Source organism: Xenia sp. Carnegie-2017, unplaced genomic scaffold (assembly GCF_021976095.1).
Source record: "Xenia sp. Carnegie-2017 unplaced genomic scaffold, XeniaSp_v1 HiC_scaffold_23, whole genome shotgun sequence".
NCBI classification, from domain to species: Eukaryota; Metazoa; Cnidaria; class Anthozoa; order Malacalcyonacea; family Xeniidae; genus Xenia; species Xenia sp. Carnegie-2017.
Window position 1 is genome coordinate 4,361,400 of NW_025813486.1, and position 19,613 is coordinate 4,381,012.

At 36.4% G+C, this 19,613-nt stretch overlaps 2 protein-coding genes and 1 long non-coding RNA gene across 4 annotated transcripts; 2 read left to right on the forward strand and 1 right to left on the reverse strand.

Annotated features, from left to right (window-relative positions):
* Positions 1 to 1,122: 1,122 nt before the first annotated feature.
* Positions 1,123 to 9,637, forward strand: LOC124447876 (xylosyltransferase 2-like). Its single transcript, XM_046998872.1, has 8 exons — positions 1,123 to 1,481; positions 3,429 to 3,791; positions 4,681 to 4,880; positions 4,977 to 5,057; positions 5,809 to 6,025; positions 6,328 to 6,504; positions 7,201 to 7,635; positions 8,294 to 9,637. The coding sequence occupies exons 1-8, from the start codon at positions 1,257 to 1,259 to the stop codon at positions 8,963 to 8,965; spliced, it is 2,370 nt and encodes a 789-aa protein (XP_046854828.1). The 5' UTR covers positions 1,123 to 1,256; the 3' UTR covers positions 8,966 to 9,637.
* Positions 5,792 to 15,886, reverse strand: LOC124447879. Its single transcript, XR_006948868.1, has 3 exons — positions 15,805 to 15,886; positions 14,564 to 14,568; positions 5,792 to 5,802 (listed from the first exon to the last, which is right to left on the reverse strand). It is a non-coding gene; the product is annotated as an uncharacterized LOC124447879 (long non-coding RNA).
* On the forward strand, positions 12,168 to 19,485 carry LOC124447877. 2 transcript variants are annotated; one of them, XM_046998873.1, is made up of 8 exons: positions 12,168 to 12,486; positions 13,898 to 14,226; positions 14,740 to 14,834; positions 15,941 to 16,097; positions 16,329 to 16,392; positions 16,545 to 16,789; positions 18,254 to 18,434; positions 18,833 to 19,485. In XM_046998873.1, exons 1-8 carry the CDS (start codon positions 12,282 to 12,284, stop codon positions 19,054 to 19,056), a joined length of 1,500 nt encoding a protein of 499 aa, XP_046854829.1. In that variant the 5' UTR covers positions 12,168 to 12,281; the 3' UTR covers positions 19,057 to 19,485. The 2 variants fall into 2 exon arrangements, with proteins under 2 accessions (XP_046854829.1, XP_046854830.1); XM_046998874.1 differs by lacking the exon at positions 18,254 to 18,434 and having other exon boundaries at positions 12,169 to 12,486; positions 18,833 to 18,922.
* Positions 19,486 to 19,613: the final 128 nt, after the last annotated feature.

Below are 19,613 nucleotides of genomic sequence, written 5' to 3' on the forward strand. Positions count from 1 at the left end.
GAGCAATTTCTATATGCTCTGATTTGTAAATTCACAAAACGTCTAAAATGAAAACAAATCATTTACAAGAAAAGGTTGTAAGTTTTGCGTCTAAAGTTTTTACTCTTTTCAATGACTCAAAATCATTTCACGCTTCGTTGAATCTCGGTTAGCCGGGATCATGTGAACAGGCCCTAAAACTCGCGTTTTTCTTAGTTTATGACCATGAACTTGATTGCTTACTTAATAGGACTGAAGTTGCCGCAAAATACAACGTTACGATTTTAAGAAATAAGAGATGTTTACTATGTTTTCACAGGCTTAAGCAAACCGAAAAGACCTTTGAAAGAACTCGATAACACATCACCGTCTCGAGTAGAAAAATCTCACGAAAATGGCAAAAATGAGCCATTCACTTCAAATAACTTGCTTAGACGTTTCTACTCTGAAGTTAAAAAGCTAAATTTTTTATGTTCATTATTGATTAGTAATAGCAGTGGGTGACAGACCTAAGGTGTACTTGATCACATATACAGGTTGTATAAAAATTCACAACATCAGTCAGATTCTACTGATTCATCACAACTTTATAATTTTTTGTTGAATTGGTGACGCATGAAGTTGGTGAAATCTTAGGACTATCATCTGTTAGCTATTTCCACAATATTATAATATGTAAGAGATAATATTTCTCACTGGTACTCTCACAAAATGTGCAATAAAGTACATTTCAAAGCTCATTTTGAAGTGGCCTATCGCCGACGACGTCTGGTACATTCCTGTACTGTAGTGGCATGACGGTTGGAGGGTACGGTACAGAGTAGGCTGCTATAGTAAGTGGTGTTTTTCACTTTTTCTAAATGAATTGATAAGTAGCTGTGTAAACAGTAGTAAACGCTTCTAGTGATGAATTTATATCACTCACAAAATATTTGGAGAACACCCAGCAGATGAAACTGATTTTATTACCAGTACAAGAATGCACCAAAAAATCATGGATAACAATTTTCTCTAACATTGTGAGAATAAATTCAAATCGACTTTAATTTATTTATAGCGTTTCTTCATTTATATTCGGCACACAGAAAAAAATTAGCTTTCACACTCCAGATCCATATACAGCCCAGTTGAAACATTTCTTATCACGTGATAATCAGTACTGCTGATCATCATTCGTTCAAAGACAGACAATATACAAAATTGGCAATTATTAACTTTTTTTACACGCTTCAAGTCACGAAACAGCGGGGGGAAGTTATAGTCAGTAGCGCGATGTCATGGGTTTACATAGATGTCGCATATGGCGATTTGTTCTTAGTGTTGCCTTGTTTATTGCTGTCGTTCAAATAGTGACAACTCTTTATTTTACATCTTATTTTAATGGTGACGGTTCAAATGAATCGGCGAGGATTAGCAGCGATGTCAAGACGACTCCATTTAGCGATATCTCTACATCCAAGTCTGTGGAAACGACCGCTGTTTTTGACATTCGCAAGAGCAAGGTAATTGAAGGCAATAAATTTAATTCAGGCGATACAAATTTATTGAAAAATGACGAAAACAAACGAAGTACTTCACTTGTATATCTTTCATTTTTCCGGATGGCCTTTAACCTTCACCGTCCGAACTATCACCTAATTTACAATAAACTTAAAAGTTAATACGCTTTGATGGCATAAATATATGGGAAAGAATACCATTTGTTGTAGCTATTCGATTATTTACTTTGCCAAATGCAGTGGAGGGTCTTAATTAAGTATTTTCTTAGTGATGATTATAGTACAGCTGTTGCCACGTGTGAACATTCTTTATTGATGAATGGAATAAGCAATTTATACACGTCATTCGGCCGCGCATTTGTTCACCGGATTTTCTACGTTCAAAAGTAAATGTTACACTTTACCGTAATTTGCGACAAATTTTGCATTGATTCTAGTGGTCAATTTATTCATATTAGCGTCAATCGGTAACGTTTCCTTCGTTCTTTGTTGTTATTAAACTTGAGTTGACCATTAAGAATACGTTTATATGGTGGAAGGCTAGTGTCATTTGACTTGACTAATGGCAAATTTTAATTGTGTTTTGACAATCCCATGTTCATATGTTTATTCAAAAAAAAAACTTTAAAATTATTATTTGTACAAACAACATTTTGTATTGAATATTTCCAAAAGCCTCACAAATCCCTCTTAGAAATGCCACCAAGTTCAGGCTATGAAACATCATTCTTTAAAGCCCTTAAGGAAAAGCAACAAATGGCTTAAATTTATACCAACCTTATGTGAAATCGTTCTGTGGTGTGTTTAATCAAAACATCTTCATTGATGCTGCCTAATGTATTTGTAATTTCTAACAGTTGTACTTGTATATTAAATTGTCATTGAAATGTACTTGACAATGTAGCTACGTATGTAACCATTAGATTGTATAGTAAGTGTTGGACAAGCTACGATCACATCATTCCACTTTATTTTGCTTATGTAGATTTACATTTTTTGCAGTTTTTTTTCTTGTATCTTGAGTTTGTAATATGATATTTGTTTTGAAGTATGCTTTGTATTGCATTTAAATGTGTCTATAGTAATTGCTGGACAAACTAAGACCACTTATGGCCTTTGCACTTTATTTATGACACAAAATTTCACCCAAAGTTTATCAATAGCCTTAGAGGACCAACTGAAATGACTTTTTAGTCATAAATCTTAGCACTGTGCCTGTTTTCTTTTATCTGGAGATATTTAACCTTACACAATATGCTAATATCATTGCTATGACATCACAATGCACAATATTTTCAGCATATATGTACATTTTGTTCACAAGCACAACAGTTTGATGAGTATAAACAGTGGTGTAGCCCGCAAATATGTTCATGCTATGAAAATTTTTCAGTGTTAGAACTATTCATTTCTTTTGAAATGTGTTGTTTGTTTTTACAAGGAGATTGTGCCAAAGTATTTTCAAAGCATAACCAAACTTCTGAGCTGATTTTGTCACTGAGTACTACATGTGTGGATGAATGCTTTTCCTGTATTCTTTTTGTCCACTTTATGTAGTGTATATTACAAATTTTTGATATTGACATGCAACCATCAAATGCTAGGTAACAAATATCATCCTAATATTCACTACTTCTGATATGTGCTTATGTACATATGCAAATCATTGCTGGGCAAGTAATTTTGATGTTAGAATTCAATTTTCAAAAAAATGAGCATGCATTTGTGTGTGTGGTCTAATTGGACATATAGAATTTTGTCAAAAAATAATTGAGTGCTTTTTATGTTTTTTGAAAATAGTTTTGCCTACATTTTGACAAATAATTTATTCCTGGTGATATTAACACCTTGTTAAAAACACTCTGCTACTCCCAGTGGATTCAACATCCTCAAACATACCCACTTGTGCAAAGACTCTAATGCTAATATGCCGCGTACCATTTATTTTAGGCTACAGATTTAGTGTTGAAAATTTTAAGCAAACATAAAGATTTTGATTGCGTCTTGACACACAAAGATGCACAGTCAGCATTTTCTCGGGCAAAAAGTTCGGAATGTCGTAAAATCATCCATAAGACAGGATGTATACTTCAAAACCACAGACTATACACTCACCAAACCTTAGAAAGAAGTTGTCCTCTCGAGAAAGGAAAGAGTGATTTTCCCCGTGCAGTTACAGATGGTGTTGCTAAAGGACCTCCTGCTCGAGTTGTCTTTCTTCTCTCTGTTCACGGGCGCGCAATCCGTCAAGTGAAGAGACTTCTGAAGGCAATTTACCACAAGAATCATTATTATTATTTTCATGTTGATAAGGTATGTACTGTTTGAATGTTCACTATCGCTTGACGATGTTCGAATTTAAATAGCAGGGGACGGTTCCACGAAGCCTGGATAGCATTATCCATTGCATAGCAAGTTTTTAAAATTTTTATAAAACCTTTCAAAGATATTGAAACTGAGCAATCACTGAACCTCAATCAATTTCAAATACTACGAAATTTCTTTGTCGTAAGACAAACACAAACTCCTTTACAAATTTGAAAATTTGTGTATCCAATGGATGTATAACGCTATCCAGGCTTCGTGCAATCGGCCCCAGAGTTTTGAAAGTCTCTATGCAATAGAAAACATCCAAAACGCGCCGTTTTATGTTTTAAGTTACTGCAATATTCTACGTTAACGTCTGAAGCGTTTGTGCTAAAAGTATTGACTTGGCCTGATCACTTCGAAAGCTTTATAAGGCCATGTAAAAATTTCTGTTTTCTCTCACTGTAATAGCAAGAGCAATAGATTTCTAAAAAAAGCTTTGATTTGAAATTTACATTGAACGAACTTTCCGTCGGTTTGAATTGGAATTTTATATTTCCTTTGGTGGTGTCGCAGCGCCTTGTGAATTTAACAGAGCACACTTCCAAAAAATATTTCTGAATCATTGTAGATAAGTAACAGAATTTAGAAAACATCACCATAGTTTTCGCTTCAATGCTTGGAAAACGTATTAATATTTTGCTTGGAAATCGAGACCCTTTCTGCCCCCACCCCCCGTGACCTAGACTTGGAGTGTAATCCTCTACACTCCTGCAGTAAATCCACCTCTGTTTTTAAAGTGACTCAAAGCAGGTTTTAAAGAAGAAATGCTTGCTACCAAAGTATAGCTGTTAATGTTACACTTCGATACCCATGAACGTTCCATTTTTTCTAGCGGTCAAATTATTTATATCGAGAACTTGTGGAGATAGCAGCCGAATTGCCCAACGTAATGGTTGCTCCATGGCGAATGGCGACTATTTGGGGTGGAAGCAGTTTACTGCAGATGTTACTGAAAGCGATGGAAGATATGGTTCGTGACGATTTGAAATGGGACTTCCTTATCAATCTTAGTGAATCAGATTATCCTATAAAGTATGTGATCTCATAAAGTATGTCAAGGTTTGAGATTTTTGTCCTTGGATAAATGAACGAAAACTCAAACGACAAGTTTTGTTTCTTTTTTTGCAGGTCTAACAAATTTTTAACTGAATTTTTGACCGCGCATAAGGATGATAATTTTTTGAAATCTCACGGAAGGGAACCAGGAAGGTAAAACTAAGAAAGGTGAAGCCAATTAAGAATGGCCGCCATTATTTTAATTTTGAACTTAATTATTTATCATATTTATCAAATGAAATGTATTCTATTTGGTCTTTTCTATTTTAATTTATTTCATTTCAATCTTGCTTATTTTCTTCTATTCTGCATTCTAATCTATTGGATTCTAATCTTTTCTATTTAGCTCTATTCTGTTCTGCTGTACTTCATTCTAGTCTAGTCTTTTTTCTATTCTATTTTGTTTTGCTTTATTCTATTTTGTTCTGTTCCATTCCTGTTCCATTCTATTCCAATTACACAACTATTCCAAAGTTAAAATGAATAATTTGAACCCAGGGGTATCATTACATGATTGTAGATGTAGATCTTCCAGATTGGTATTGTCCTGAGAAGGACTGTTTTGTTGTTGTTGACTGACGTTTCGAGGTTCCTAGTCATTTTCAGAGTCACTTGCTAGTCAACATTTCATTTAAACCAAGGCCTTGGCTAACTCCATAAGTGGGAGGGAGAGGGTTGGGCAATATTCATATACTCATTATTCTACCGTATTACGTTCCTTTGAAATTGATTACTTTCTGCAGATTATTACATGTATGAATGTCCCCTCCCCTCCCCTCCCCTCCCCTCCAATTATTAAGACTAACTACGCCTCAGGTACAAACATGTAATTCGAATTTGAAAAGATTTGACAAAAAATTGCACCAATTATTCAAAATACAAATACAAAAAAGTTTCTCTGCAGGTTCATACACAAGCAGGGACTAGATAGAACATTCGTGGAATGTGATGAACACATGTGGAGGATTGGGGATCGATCATTGCCGAGCAAACTCGAGATAGACGGTGGCAGCGACTGGATTGGTTTAAATCGAAAATTCGTTGAATATATTGTGAAATCTGATGACAGACTTGTTGTTGAACTGAAGAATATGTACGCATTTGCTCTTTTACCGGCCGAGGTAATTTTAAGATTAAAGTAACTTTTGTCCTATTCGGTTTCTTCATGAAAACCAATGTATATTCCATATTAAAACATAGGATGTTATTGTTTACAAAGACCAGCGAAGACTGGTGAGCAACTAATGTCCGGTTTGGAGGATAAAAACCTAAACCCTACTCATTGATGTAGCTTTATTATGTTCTTTGTGTTCAATGATCTCGTTTTTCTCACTGTACATACATTTTTCCCGGCAGTTTTTTCATCACAGCAACTTCCTTATTGTTTAAATGCGAACGTCCTAATTTCCAGTTTCCTTTTCAGTCATTTTTTCACAGTTTACTGCGGAATGGTCCGTTTTGTGAAACGTTCGTCAAGACAAACTTGCGCATTACAAACTGGAAACGAAAACTAGGCTGTCGTTGTCAGTACAAACACATCGTGGACTGGTGCGGGTGTTCGCCAAACGACTTTAAACCAGAGGATATGCCAAGGTTAAAGGTAGAAATATGAACTCAGTTTATTTTTATAGGATTGCTTAAAATGCATGAGGAATTACTCATGCATTTTAAGCTTTTTAAATAATGATAATTACTTTTAGGAAATAATTCTGGTTTTAAACTACATATAGTTGAGTCAGTCACTACTTATAGAGCTTACAAATAGCTACATTTCTTTGATTTAGCAGTTGCTTTAAAAATTTCATGCGAGGTTATGATTAAGTCATCCGGGGTACTGTTCGCTCGGTATACGTCATCATTTGTCAAGATCACGTGAATTTCTATTCGTTTGTAAAAACATGTAAATGTGTAATTGGTAATCAAGTCAAAATATCATAAATGGAAATGTTTTGCCTTTGTTTTTCCTTGAGCTCATTTCTGGAGTTTCCAAATCATTTTTTCAGTTAGACGATGTTTCGTCTCTTTCAAATACTCGCTCATCTTAAGTCTTTTGAATGCATTCTGGCAAAGGTTAATATATGAGTGACAAAATAGATCATTTTAGGCCATGGCTATCCAAATACCTGAAAACCATTAAGCACGTAATTGTTTTAGAAAATAAAAACAAATCGTCTTTATTCTCAGACATGTTTAAAATTTAAAATTCTCTCGACAGCAATTTGAATTTCCGTGTTTGGATGGCCTGATCCTAATCCATGTGTCTGTTTGGTGACACGTTTGAATGTTTGTTTTTCAGCAATCTCAACACGATTTATTTGCAAGAAAGTTTGAGGCAATTGTTAATCAAAAAGTCATCAATTTGTTGGAGGAGCATCTTTTTGGAGAATTTCATTCGGGCATGCAGGCACTTGACACTTACTGGGAAAATTCCCATCATCATTTGGACGGCAATAGACTTAGTGATATTTTACGTACGTATTTCGCATCGTTCAGTCGCTTAGCAACAAAATACGTGAGCAACCGACACTGCCAGAACGCTCCTATTGGTCAGTTCAAGGAAATTACATATATCAAAGTCGATGACGAGTTCAGTGGAATGTTGCTATTGCAAGATGTATCGTTAAGGCAAGCAAGGAGTGTTACCATGGAAACATGGTTTTCTAGGGCTGATAGAGAACAGATGATGAATTTGAATATGGGTGAAGCTCCAAGCCGCTTGACTGGTTTACAGGTCAGTAAACTTCTTCCAATCCAATTACCGCCAATAAATGGCTATGGGTCTGAATAGCTTGTTGTTATATATCCATGGATCGACCATGGTGGTTGACTGATTGTGTGGGGAGGGGGTGGATAACATTTTAATGGCTTCTTGTGGATTTTGACGTTTCATGCCAGACGTTTTTGTTAAATTCTGATGCTTTTTTAACTTCAAAAAAGGTTGGAGGAGGGTTTACCTAATTTTTAATAAAAGCATCACTTCAGCAATCGGGCATTATTAATGAAAACATCCATTTAAGATAAGATGGTGTGACTGCGTGGCTTTGACACCAAGGGGGTAGTTAGTGTTGTGGTACTAAAGGGTGGTTGGTGTTTTTGGTACCAAGGGGGTGGTTGGTGTTGTGACACCACGGGGGGGTAGTGTTTTTGGTACCAAGGGGGTGGTTGGTGTTGTGACATTATGAGGGTGGTTTGGTGTTGTGGTATTAAAGGGATGGGTGGCGTTGTGACATTATGAGGGTGGTTTGGTGTTGTGGTACTAAAGGGATGGTTAGGGTTGACGGGCAAGGGAATACACACGACTATAAACAGATTTCGGACCATCTCTTTTCACGTGTTACGATTCAGAGATAAAATACATAACAACTGTGTATAAAACCTTTCCTTGATAGGTGGGTACAAGTTGGGATGAGAAGGAACGTATATTTCGTAACTACGGTCGATTGATGGGTCCATATGATGATCCTGTGTTAGTTCATTACTGGAAGAAGGGTAAAACAATGAAAGTTAAGTTGATGTGGATAGACCCTGTTGCCATAGTAACTGGTGTTTACGAAATGCAAGTCGGTGAAGATTGGATTGTATCTTTTCATAAACCAACCTACGCTAAACCCTTGCGTCCGGGAATGTGGTCTATCAAAATGATATACCGAGAGGAGGGGGGTAAGGACCTCGTTATTGGTCAGACAAATTTTCTTGTTTTACCGCTGGCCTATAGCAACGGTGTTCCTGTAAATGTTACTCAGGCGGTTGCCTACAATAATGGGCCGCCATCCGGCAGGTATACATCACAGTATAGTATAGAGTTTGATCGAGAAGCAAAGGACATAGACAATTTGGCAGAAATTGCTTCGCAAAACTCTAAAAAGACTGGGGCAGAATTGAACGATTGGATAGACACGCTGTTAAAAGAACATTGGAGTGTGGAGGACGCATGCGTGGTTGGTAGTGAGCTTCCTGTTTGTCAAGGATTAGCGCAGTGCGAAGCGACTTTATGGAGTTCAAGATCGCCTGATCCAAAGTCTGAAATTGGCAAAGTTAACGTAAACGGTACCCTTAAGTAGAAGGACAATTGTTGAGCTTGAGGTGTATGACGGGAAACTGAGGATCAAAGAAGGAAACTGGAAGTCTTCGGTGGATATTTCAAGGGAAGACATAGTGCAGCTCGTGCTAGCGATGAACTTTTTATTTAAAAGCGGCCTTTGAAAACACGATTGCATTTGTAGAAGATATTTGGTAAATTAGCTGTTAATTATCTAAGTATGTTTGCATTCGTGGTTTTTCCACGTTTGACCACAATAATTATCGAAGAAATAACGTAGCTGATGACATGGCGATGAATAGTACATCCCCCACACAACGTGCCACCCACGTGTTGACGAATGTTAGCGAAGACCACATGGCAATATGATGATAGTCGAGTATTTCATATACATACAGGTTTTATTACATAATACCCATTGAAATATATGGTTTTCTTGGGCTTTCAGTTAACTCGATATGATTTTATTTACAATCAATGAATTCTTGTTAAACTATCATCATATTGTCTTTGTCAACTCTTCGCCTACGCTATGTCATCAAAATCTCACCAATGTGCAAAATACACATGCGCTTTAGTTAACTTTATCGAATTCGCCTTTTATTTCTAGAAGTTTATAGTTTTTTCATGTTAATTTATCAATGAAGTTTTCGTGACCGTGAAATAAAATATTGAACATGTCATTTTTCATAAATCTTGAATTATTTATTATTGTCTTATCGTCAAGAATGAACGTTTTTTTGTAGTAGATTATGGCGATTTATCGTTTACTGTGGTCAGAGACATGTTAGATAGGAATGAAGATTTGTGATTAAATGGAGATATTGGTTCAGTTATCAAATATATTATGATGGGAAAACTCTTGAAGACTTTTGTTTTTAGGAATTAGCCTTAATTTCTGCCATCGATATCTATGAAATCAATCTATGAAAACGTCAATAACGGATTTCTCTGTCAAGAATAACTTTGGGTGGAAAAATGCATTGATTCGCGACGCCTAATTTCCTTATTAAATATACATATGTCTCTGGTGTAGAGGATTCTAGCATTAGCAGAGACGGCTAATTTCCCTATCAAATATGTATGTCCTTGGTGTAGGCGATTCTAGCATTAGGTGAGACGGCCAATTTCCCTATCAAATACGTCTGTCCCGGATGTAGGTGATTCTAGCATTGGCTGAGACGGCTAATTTCCTTAGCAAATAGGTCTATCCCTGGTAAAGGGGATTCTAGTATTGGTTGAGACCCATATTGCAAATAACTTTGTTCCTATACCTTTTTCTTCAACTTTCATGCCCGTATTCTAAATGCTCACGAGCACTCACATTTAATGAGTGTAACACGGAAATTACGCTCTCACTAATCAAAGCAAACTCATTTCTCCGTCTTTGGCAGATTTTTTGCTATAATATTTCAAATCCAGCAATCACTGGAGTGAAAATGCTGACTTTGAATAATTATTGGGTGATTTTAAATCCACAATTAATATGTGTGAGTTATCATTTTTATGACTGACAGTCTGAAAACCGACTTTATCGAACCAAAGTGTCATTTACCGACTACGACAGTAACCTTCACATAGACGACGCCACCTAATTGAGCCTGTTGAAGGGGGGGGGCTACGAGCTATATTTACCAGATTTGCTGCTTCTTACTTTTTCCGGAGTTAGGCTACAATATATAAATGTTGGCGAAAAGGGGGAGAGGGACTCAACACCCCCGGCCTCCCAACCTTGGCGCCGTTCTTGATTTACTAAATAAAACTACCATGACCCTTAATTTAGCGACAATGCAATTACATGCATTTAAAGTACAACAAACACTTTTCATGGTAATATAACTACACGACACGAGTGGTGGTACTTTTCATGGTAATATAACTACACGAGACGAGTTGTGGTAGTTTTCATGGTATTATAACTACACGACACGAGTGGTGGTACTTTTCATGGTAATATAACTACACGACACGAGTGGTGGTACTTTTCATGGTAATATAACTACACGACACGAGTGGTGGTACTTTTCATGGTAATATAACTACACGACACGAGTGGTGGTACTTTTCATGGTAATATAACTACACGAGACGAGTGGTGGTACTTTTCATGGTATTATAACTACACGACACGAGTGGTGGTACTTTTCATGGTAATATAACTACACGACACGAGTGGTGGTACTTTTCATGGTAATATAACTACACGACACGAGTGGTGGTATTTTTCATGGTAATATAACTACACGACACGAGTGGTGGTACTTTTCATGGTAATATAACTACACGACACGAGTGGTGGTACTTTTCATGGTAATATAACTACACGACACGAGTGGTGGTACTTTTCTTGGCAATATAACTACACGGCATGAGTGGTGGTAGGTCGTTGAGTTTAGTGTAATCATGAGAAAGAATTTTGAAGCAGCCAGTGCTTCAACATCAGATGCATCTCTGGTTTGCCCTTTGTGTTCGAGAGCATTGCGTGCCAAGATTGGGCTCATTAGCCACCTCAGAGCTCGCCGTACCCAGTCTTCTAGTACTTAAGTTAACTTGTCAAGGTCATCATCGCTCGCGATGGACGAACAACAACAACAAAATCATGAGAAAGAATTTTAGTGTTGGTGTTGACTGACACGTTTCGACAAATTTTCATCAGTGGCGACTACTTCATTTAAATTTTAAACTGAGTAAAAATTGAAGTACTCGGCTTTTAAACGACTAATGTAAAAGTACAAATTACTAGAGGAAAAATATACTTGACTAAAAAAGCGCAAAGTACACGGCTATTGATTTAAATTATGAAAACTTGCGAGTAAAATTTAATAGCAAATTTATAATATTTGTTATTGACAATTTCAACCGGTACTTGCTCTGCAAAAACTCCCTGGTCCGTCTATAAGCTCTAGCAATGGATTTTTACAGTATTCAATCTTTTGATGGTTTTGTTACAACAACATAATAGTCAGTTTTAGAGCGTAGCATCAATAGAAAAAGTACATACTTAAATTAGACAAACAAGATGTAGAAATCGCGGAATGAAGGTTGTAATTAACTGACAGAAACGCTTTTATTGCTTTATTTTCCTGAAAGCGGGTTGTTTTTGTTATGATAATTTAAGGAGGTCGTTAATAAATAATCACAGGTGCTTCTAGCAACCTACGTAATGCGTCGTTGCAAAGTACAAATTAATCAATATTTTAAACAAATTGAAACGTGCAAATGTATATATATTTACTCACTAGTCAACAACAAAATACATATTGTAACTGCACATTTCATATCGCTTGATATGTGCATGATCTTAGCTGAAGCAAACTGACGCGGTTTAGAGACAACTTATGAAAGCAATGCGTTCTGAAAGACATGCGCAGGCCTTTTCTTTATGTTTTTGGTGTGTTTTTGAAATTTTGGCACAATTTTCGTGGGGAGCACAAGGAGAATGCAGTGGTCTCTCTTCGCTAGTACAAATAAACGCGAATTGGTGGAGAATTTTACCATATATATCGCGATCCATTTCTAAAAATGGAAATTACTCTTACTCAGGTATGTTGTAGATAACTTTATACAAATCTAAGTTTGCTGGTTTCATTAGTTTTTTAAAAGGAAGCATTCTCCATTTTTTTAATGTATAAAGTACTCGTAAAAAGTGAAGGTGCTGTGCAAACTTTTTTAGTTGTCTTGAAATTAAAAATGTTGAAACAAACATATACAATAAAGTGAGCAAATTCGTAAACTGCGTGATATTCTTTTCTATATCGTAAGACAGTTATCGTTGTCCGTCCTCAAGCATTAAAAGAAATTTTTGAATCATGTAATTTGTAAAAAAGATGGTTTTGGCAGTAATAAAATTTGACAATGATAAAAATTGTTTGGGATCGAACATTGAGGAGACTAATATTCATGTATGTACGGTCTACTTTATCAGCTTCTATTGAATTCAATTGTGATTAAAGATTTTAACATATGAATATACATATGAATGTGAGCCCCTCATTCTTTGGTTGCTGTCTATGCACTAAACTTTAATTGTACTGATAGTCTATTTTATAATAACATTTTTCTTTCTATGAAATTTTTGATCCAATCGAAAAAATGTGATTAATATGGGCTTCGCACAACTAAGCCCTGATGTTTTGGGCAGGAACCCCTCATCTCTACTTCTCCCACACATATTTCTCATAATTCTATACTCAATTATAAATTAAGAAATTCAGTTGGTTTTCTCGACGAAATCAACAAATAAAAACATGTAGCTATAGCAATCATAATTGTGTTGCAACAGTATTTTAGGTTAGTGTTCATCATTTCGATGAACGTGCAGACACAAGCCTGACATTTGAGCATTGACTACGGTAAATTCTGAGAATGAAAAATAAATTTTTTGTGGGTACATCGCGCCAATTTCTTTGTACGTATGAGCACGTATAACGAATATGTCAATGAATCATAGGAACACTGACGTCCTGGGAGCAACTTTGAACTACGGGAGAAGGGTACGGGGGCATGTTACCCCAGAAAATTTTAAATTAAGATGCTCTAAATGGCATTTCATGGACTTTGAGGAGGAGGGGGTTTGAACAATACCAACTATACAATTTCAAATGTCTTTTTTTATAACACAAATTCAAAATTTGACGCCCAGCTTCATGTGCCTACCCCCCTGCCTATGCCAACACGACACTGCTTGACGCCCAACCTTTGGTGCCTACCCCCTGCCCATACCAACACGATACTGCTTGATGCCCAACCCTTGGTGCCTACCTAATGCCCATGCCAACACGACACTGCTTGACGCCCAACCTTTGGTGCCACCCTCTTCCCCATGCCCTATAATCGTCCATCATAAATGTAAAATGTTAAGAAGTAGTGTATGCATTTTTACGGTACCATAATTCAATGGATATTTATCTCATTATTTACCTGGTCAACAAACACCTTTTTTTCGATATATAAGGCATTTTTCCGATGATCCTCGAAAGACTGGCGAATGATACCGATATGAAGGTGCGCTACAATAGACCGATGTCAACTTATGGGAACTTCACGAATGCGCTAACGCATCGAAATCTGAACAAAACTATCTTCTTTCCCGTCATGACGGATAAGAAAGAGGAAAACAAATGTTTTATACCAGTTTTACATACTAAAGGACCGGTGTACATTGTCCACTTAGAGAAAATCAAGCCTCTCGAATTATTAGGGAAAGGCTTGCTTCACGGTTGGCAGGTGATTGCCCTGACTGTAGTACTCGCAGCCATATCTGGAGTGTTTATGTGGTTAATGGTAAGCTGAAGCATTTCAATGATATATAGCTAAGATAGATATTAGAAAATGTAAAGTCCTTTGAACACTTTAACTTCTAACCACCCCTGGTCTTTCCTGCCATGAACTCATCTCAAAAATCTCCAGAGGGTTAACAAACCGCTTTATGCGACCTCCTTAATTACTGAGGCGTATCTACGTGTAGGAGTTAAGAATGCCCCGCAAGTTTTATTGTCGTAGCTATTGTTGTAACAAGTTTGTCAGGCGTGGAGTTTCAGACTTTAATTTCCATCTGATGGAGTGATATCCCAGCTTTGCCAATAGGCAGTTCTTCTCAAACCCTTTTAAACATTGTCACATATTCTCATTTTGTGTCTCTTTTCCCAATATTGGCTGGCGAGTCCCCAGCTTGGGTGATCCTACTCAAACCATTTCTGCCTTGACTTACTCAAGTAGGAGTCTCGTTTGTGTACAGTTTGCAAAAGTAAATCGAACGCCGGAGTGAACTCCTAACAATTCATCTCATTTATTTAGGACCGCAATGCAAATCCCGAGGAATTTCCACCGCATTTTTTCGCTGGAGTTTGGCAAGGTTTTTGGTGGGCATTTGTCACAATGACCACAGTAGGGTGAGAATAAAATAGTCGTACTAGTAGGAACTCTCAAGCATTGAATGAATTTATAAAAATATTAAATTTACCTTCGCTATTTCCAAAATGGCGACAAAATAATACTTCTCCAAAGGCTAAAAATTAGATCGAGACACTGGATTTAGCGCACACAGACACACAATATTGCCGGACAGATAACTTAAAAGTCAATATCAATAAGAAATGCGTTCTTTAACATACAGAGTCCGATAGAGATTTTCTTCACGAAAATAAAACGACCGTCATCATCGACCACAACTGAAGGAAAGTCCAAATAATTAAACGCCAACCTTGCATACTAAAGCGAATGTTCGTTCTTCAGTATGAATTAAATGTCTTTTAAAATGGGTTAGCCGCTAACATCCTTTACTGGCAGAAAAATACATTATGCCAAGTGCCAAAATTGATTACCGTGTAAACGGGCCTTTAAAGTCAAGAAAGCTTATATTTATCAAATTCAGCGCACGACATTACATCTTGACTCGAACTAAAATCCCAGCATTAGCAATTTAAATCTTAAGGTAAAAGGCGGGAAAACTGATCGATAAACATATTTGTAGAAACTGGGCGTCGATAGGATATCGGTCAACTATGCCCGTGTACCGGTCTAGAATATTCATCACAAATCACATGACTGTCAGCGAGTTTGGTTTAAGAACTTTAGGCAGTTTTGAGTGAAAATTTTCTATTTTCAATGTTTCAATGTGAATAGCTTCAGATTAACGTCATGGGCACCCCCCATTGGTTGTGCACACGAATAACTCCCCCCCCCCTTCCAATTAACGTTCTAGGGACAGTCCGGAAAGTGGCTTATTAGGATATAACATAAAACGTAAAGTAACTTTGTAACTAGAAGCAAATAATACTGTTTAACTTCTTATCGGAAAAGGCCACATTTTACTGTGACTTTAACGGGTAACTGGTCCTTATTTGGGAGTAGTTCCAAAACTGGAAGTTATTCCAAAAGGTAACTTTTATAGTACTGCCTGTTTCATGTTTCTGATGATCTTTACACGTAGATCTATTGACTAAATGAAAGTCAAAGCGTAGTATTAAACTTAATTTGATTTAATATACATTTGCAGTTACGGAGACATAAGTCCAAGGTCTATACGGGGAAGGCTATATTGTATATTGTGGATGATCATTGGAATGATAGCCTTCTCTATTCTGACAGCAAATATCACAAGCTCATTGTCACAGAAAATAATCGATAAGGAAGAAAATCTATTTAGTAAAAAAGTAAGTTCAAGCCGGTAGGCTGCACGAAGCATGGATAGCATTATTCATTGGATAGCAAAATTTTTTAACCGTCAAAGAAACTTCTTAAAAAGGAAAAATATAAGGTTTGAACTGAGCATTAACTGAAATAAATATTGAACATTTTTGAACTCGTTGAATTACTATCTTCAAATTTTAGCGGGAGGTAGCATTCCAGATATATTCAGTTCAATGATGTAAAAAAATGTTTAGGTTGGAGTCCTTGGAGAAACAATGGACGCCAAGGCAGCATGGGCAGAAAATGCACGCGTCATAAGTAAGTTATCCCCCAACATTCACCACTAATCCCTTTTGCACACATTCAATGCAGTGATAGGCTTAATACCATGACGTCACTGGTTCCTGTGACAAAATTTTACCCAAGCCTCCACATTTTCTCTCGGGCGACCATTTTATTATTATTCTTAGATTACTATGACGTTGTAAGCCTAATAGACGCCCTTGCAAAGGATGAAGTCGACGGTATTCTTGTAGAACGTTATGCAGCGGGAGCACACTACAATCTATTCAAGAGCCGGGGATTGGAACTGGGGAAAGTTACATCGTTCCCGTATGATATAGGCATGCAATTGGTCGGTGAAAAAAACACTAGCATGTGTACTGCGTTTAAGAAATGCATCATGGATATCACGAAGAAGTTCAATATTGCTATGGTAATTGTGTTCGACTATCAAACCAGTGTCAAGTTTTACCGCTGAACTGAATATATCTGGACGACTACAAAATGAAGCATACTCCGAATAAAAAGTTCTTGTTTAACTCAATATTTGAGAAAAGAAGACAATTTTTATTTTGAATCTTTATATTTCGAATTTGTCACAAATTCATCATCAGACTATACATACAATATTGACTACATTTATATTGACTAAGTTTATTTATTTTTCTTTAATATAGTCTGATGATGAATTTGTAACAAATTCGAAATATAACTATTCATATAAAAATTGTCTTGTTTCCTTCTTAAATATTGAGTTAAACATGAACTTTTTACTCGGAGTATGCTTCATTTTGTACTACATAAAATTGTTGGCTGGTAATTGATCCTGGATGGCTACATACTGTCAAATTTGAAGCCAAAAATTAAACTAATGAATTTCTTTAGAAATTGACGTATTTTGTTCATTGCAATTCTTATCACTATGCTAAGCCCGCTTTTGCATAAAGTAAGGCCATATTTTATACACATCTTCATTACCAGCACAAAAACTTTTCTGCTTCTGAGAATTTGACACATTTTCTAACAGCAAAACATGCACAGTATTGAACCAGTACGACTAGCAAAGTGGTCAGACATTGAAATACAACCGTGGGTTGATTTCTAAAGGTCTTTTTTGATACACCCAGTAGAATAAGCTAGCCGTCCAGTCACATATTCAGTTCAACGTGTTGCGCACAATAACTTGTAAAAAGCACTGATATATGTAATGACTGGATAACGCAACCTAATTCTGATGCCTGGAAAATTTTGAAGCCAACTTTTGAGAGCGGCGCCATATTGGAATAACCATATCTAGTATTTTATAGTGAATTTTTATCACATTTTGTATTCTTGTCATTTTTTCTTTCAGAAATCATGCGAAATATTTTATTACGATATTTAAGAAACGTGAAAAGATTTCTATATGAAATTTAGCAAACATGAGTTTTTGCTTAAAACCTTTCTATTGCAGTCTTGTCATCATAATTCTTTTTCGTCCCAAGAGTAAAACATATGATCCAAAATAAATGCGACGGTAGCAGTTTGTTATATAAAACCATTATAAAAACTGAAAAAGTGGATAGTCCAATATGGCCGTCACCTGTCTTCACGTCAAGCACTAAGTTGTACTATCCAGTTTTATACATATCAGTGGTAAATAGCAACACAAGTCTGAAAACTCAAATAAGTTAGCTTCATAACGTATGTCATCAGCGCCGAAAGATGTCATCAGCGCTCGTTTGTACGTTTCTTTCGTTAATTAGGGGTTAGTGGGTGTTGAATATTCATATATTCAGCTCTGCCCGACTTAATTCTTTTGAAATCGCTAACAAACAAAATCTGTCGCGAATATATGAAAGTTCTAGTTTTGGCTTGTAAATCATGTACCTGTTCTGCTAACATACGTCAATTTTAGGAAGTGTTGATTGACCATTCAAACGAGTGGAAAAAGTTCGAAACAAAAGAATCATCAACGCTGTTTGAGAATGAGACATTTTTTTATATCCTCATCGCCTTCTTCTTTGCTTTACTTGGCGTCACTGGACTATGGCATTACTTTGTTCACTTACCAAAACAAAAGATGAAAACAACTACTTGTATGTTTTGTTGAAATAATCCCTGTTTATTGAATAAGCTAGAGTATTATATTGCCAAAATTTCAAAATGGGGGACAATCCAAAAGAAGTTACTACGTCTTCTGCGGAGTTCTCTGACCAATACATTACCATAGAACTTTCCTTAGAATAAACGTTGGAGCTCCCCTAAAACTAGATCCAACCCCCCCGCCCCGATACAACCCTGATAATAAATTAGCGTTAGTTAAAATTATGAAGAAAGTTAGCTAAGTTGTTAAACAAAATACAATCTAAGATAGCTATGCGTGCGCACGTCAAAGACCGTAGTACAAAACGGGATGAATTATTCTACCTATGCGAGCAACCAATTGTCCCTTATGATCTCCTGAAGTAACAGTAGTTATACAACGTCATTTTAGCTGAAGAACGTTTAAAGAAAGAATTGAAATACATCGTTCATAAAGCGGAAGTAGACGGCCTATGCGATGATTGTAAAGCACAACTGAATGGTATATTCCAACAGGACCCAGACCGTGAACAGAGCGACTCGTTTCTACCTTTCTTTCAAGGTGCTCCAAATCTAAAGCTGTTACACGTGAATGCTCTTCACAGGTTGAAACGTGCGCCACCTGAGCACAGATGATGTTTTACCCGGGAGCAAGAACCGGGGAAAAGAAGGCCGGCCGGGGAAAGAGAGCCGGCCGCATGTCATTACAGCAATGAAGGGGTTGGTCGTTAGGCAACAAATTCGCGCAAACAAATTTTCAAAAACAGAAAAGTGCTTCAAACATTCACTTCTTCTCAAATAGTCCCAAATAAATGTTAAAGAATTTAATTTGCTGATATATATGAATAAATATGATTGGTCAATGGTTTCTTTTTAAAAACAGTAATTTCTCGTCAATGTCAAAGGTAAATTATTTGATTGTAATGCGTAAAAACGAGCTTGTTGGACCGCAGTCCATTATGTATATCGTTCAGTATGTAAAACCTCATAAACAAAAAGTAAATAAATTAGCAATGTGATTATTAGCAAAATGTCAGAATAAAGTTTCATTCCTCAGTTGCACAAGTTTGGATTAGATTTCGGTGACTACTTGTTTTCTTACTAGAAGACTTTTGAAAATCCTTTCGATTAAGCATTAATCACAATTGATTTTGAGCATGCGCCGCAGTCAACTCAACTAATTGTTCGAGTTG

What these genes read in the sequence shown, in the direction of transcription:
- LOC124447876 (XM_046998872.1), top strand. Translation starts at nt 1,257, where the DNA reads ATGGGTTTACATAGATGTCGCATATGGCGATTTGTTCTTAGTGTTGCC. An exon ending in ATTATTTTCATGTTGATAAG is followed by an intron (nt 3,792 to 4,680) that starts GTATGTACTGTT and finishes CATTTTTTCTAG; the next exon opens with CGGTCAAATTATTTATATCG. An exon ending in AGGATATGCCAAGGTTAAAG is followed by an intron (nt 6,505 to 7,200) that starts GTAGAAATATGA and finishes TTTGTTTTTCAG; the next exon opens with CAATCTCAACACGATTTATT.
- LOC124447877 (XM_046998873.1), top strand. Translation starts at nt 12,282, where the DNA reads ATGAAAGCAATGCGTTCTGAAAGACATGCGCAGGCCTTTTCTTTATGT. An exon ending in TGGAAATTACTCTTACTCAG is followed by an intron (nt 12,487 to 13,897) that starts GTATGTTGTAGA and finishes TCGATATATAAG; the next exon opens with GCATTTTTCCGATGATCCTC. An exon ending in AGAAAATGCACGCGTCATAA is followed by an intron (nt 16,393 to 16,544) that starts GTAAGTTATCCC and finishes TATTATTCTTAG; the next exon opens with ATTACTATGACGTTGTAAGC.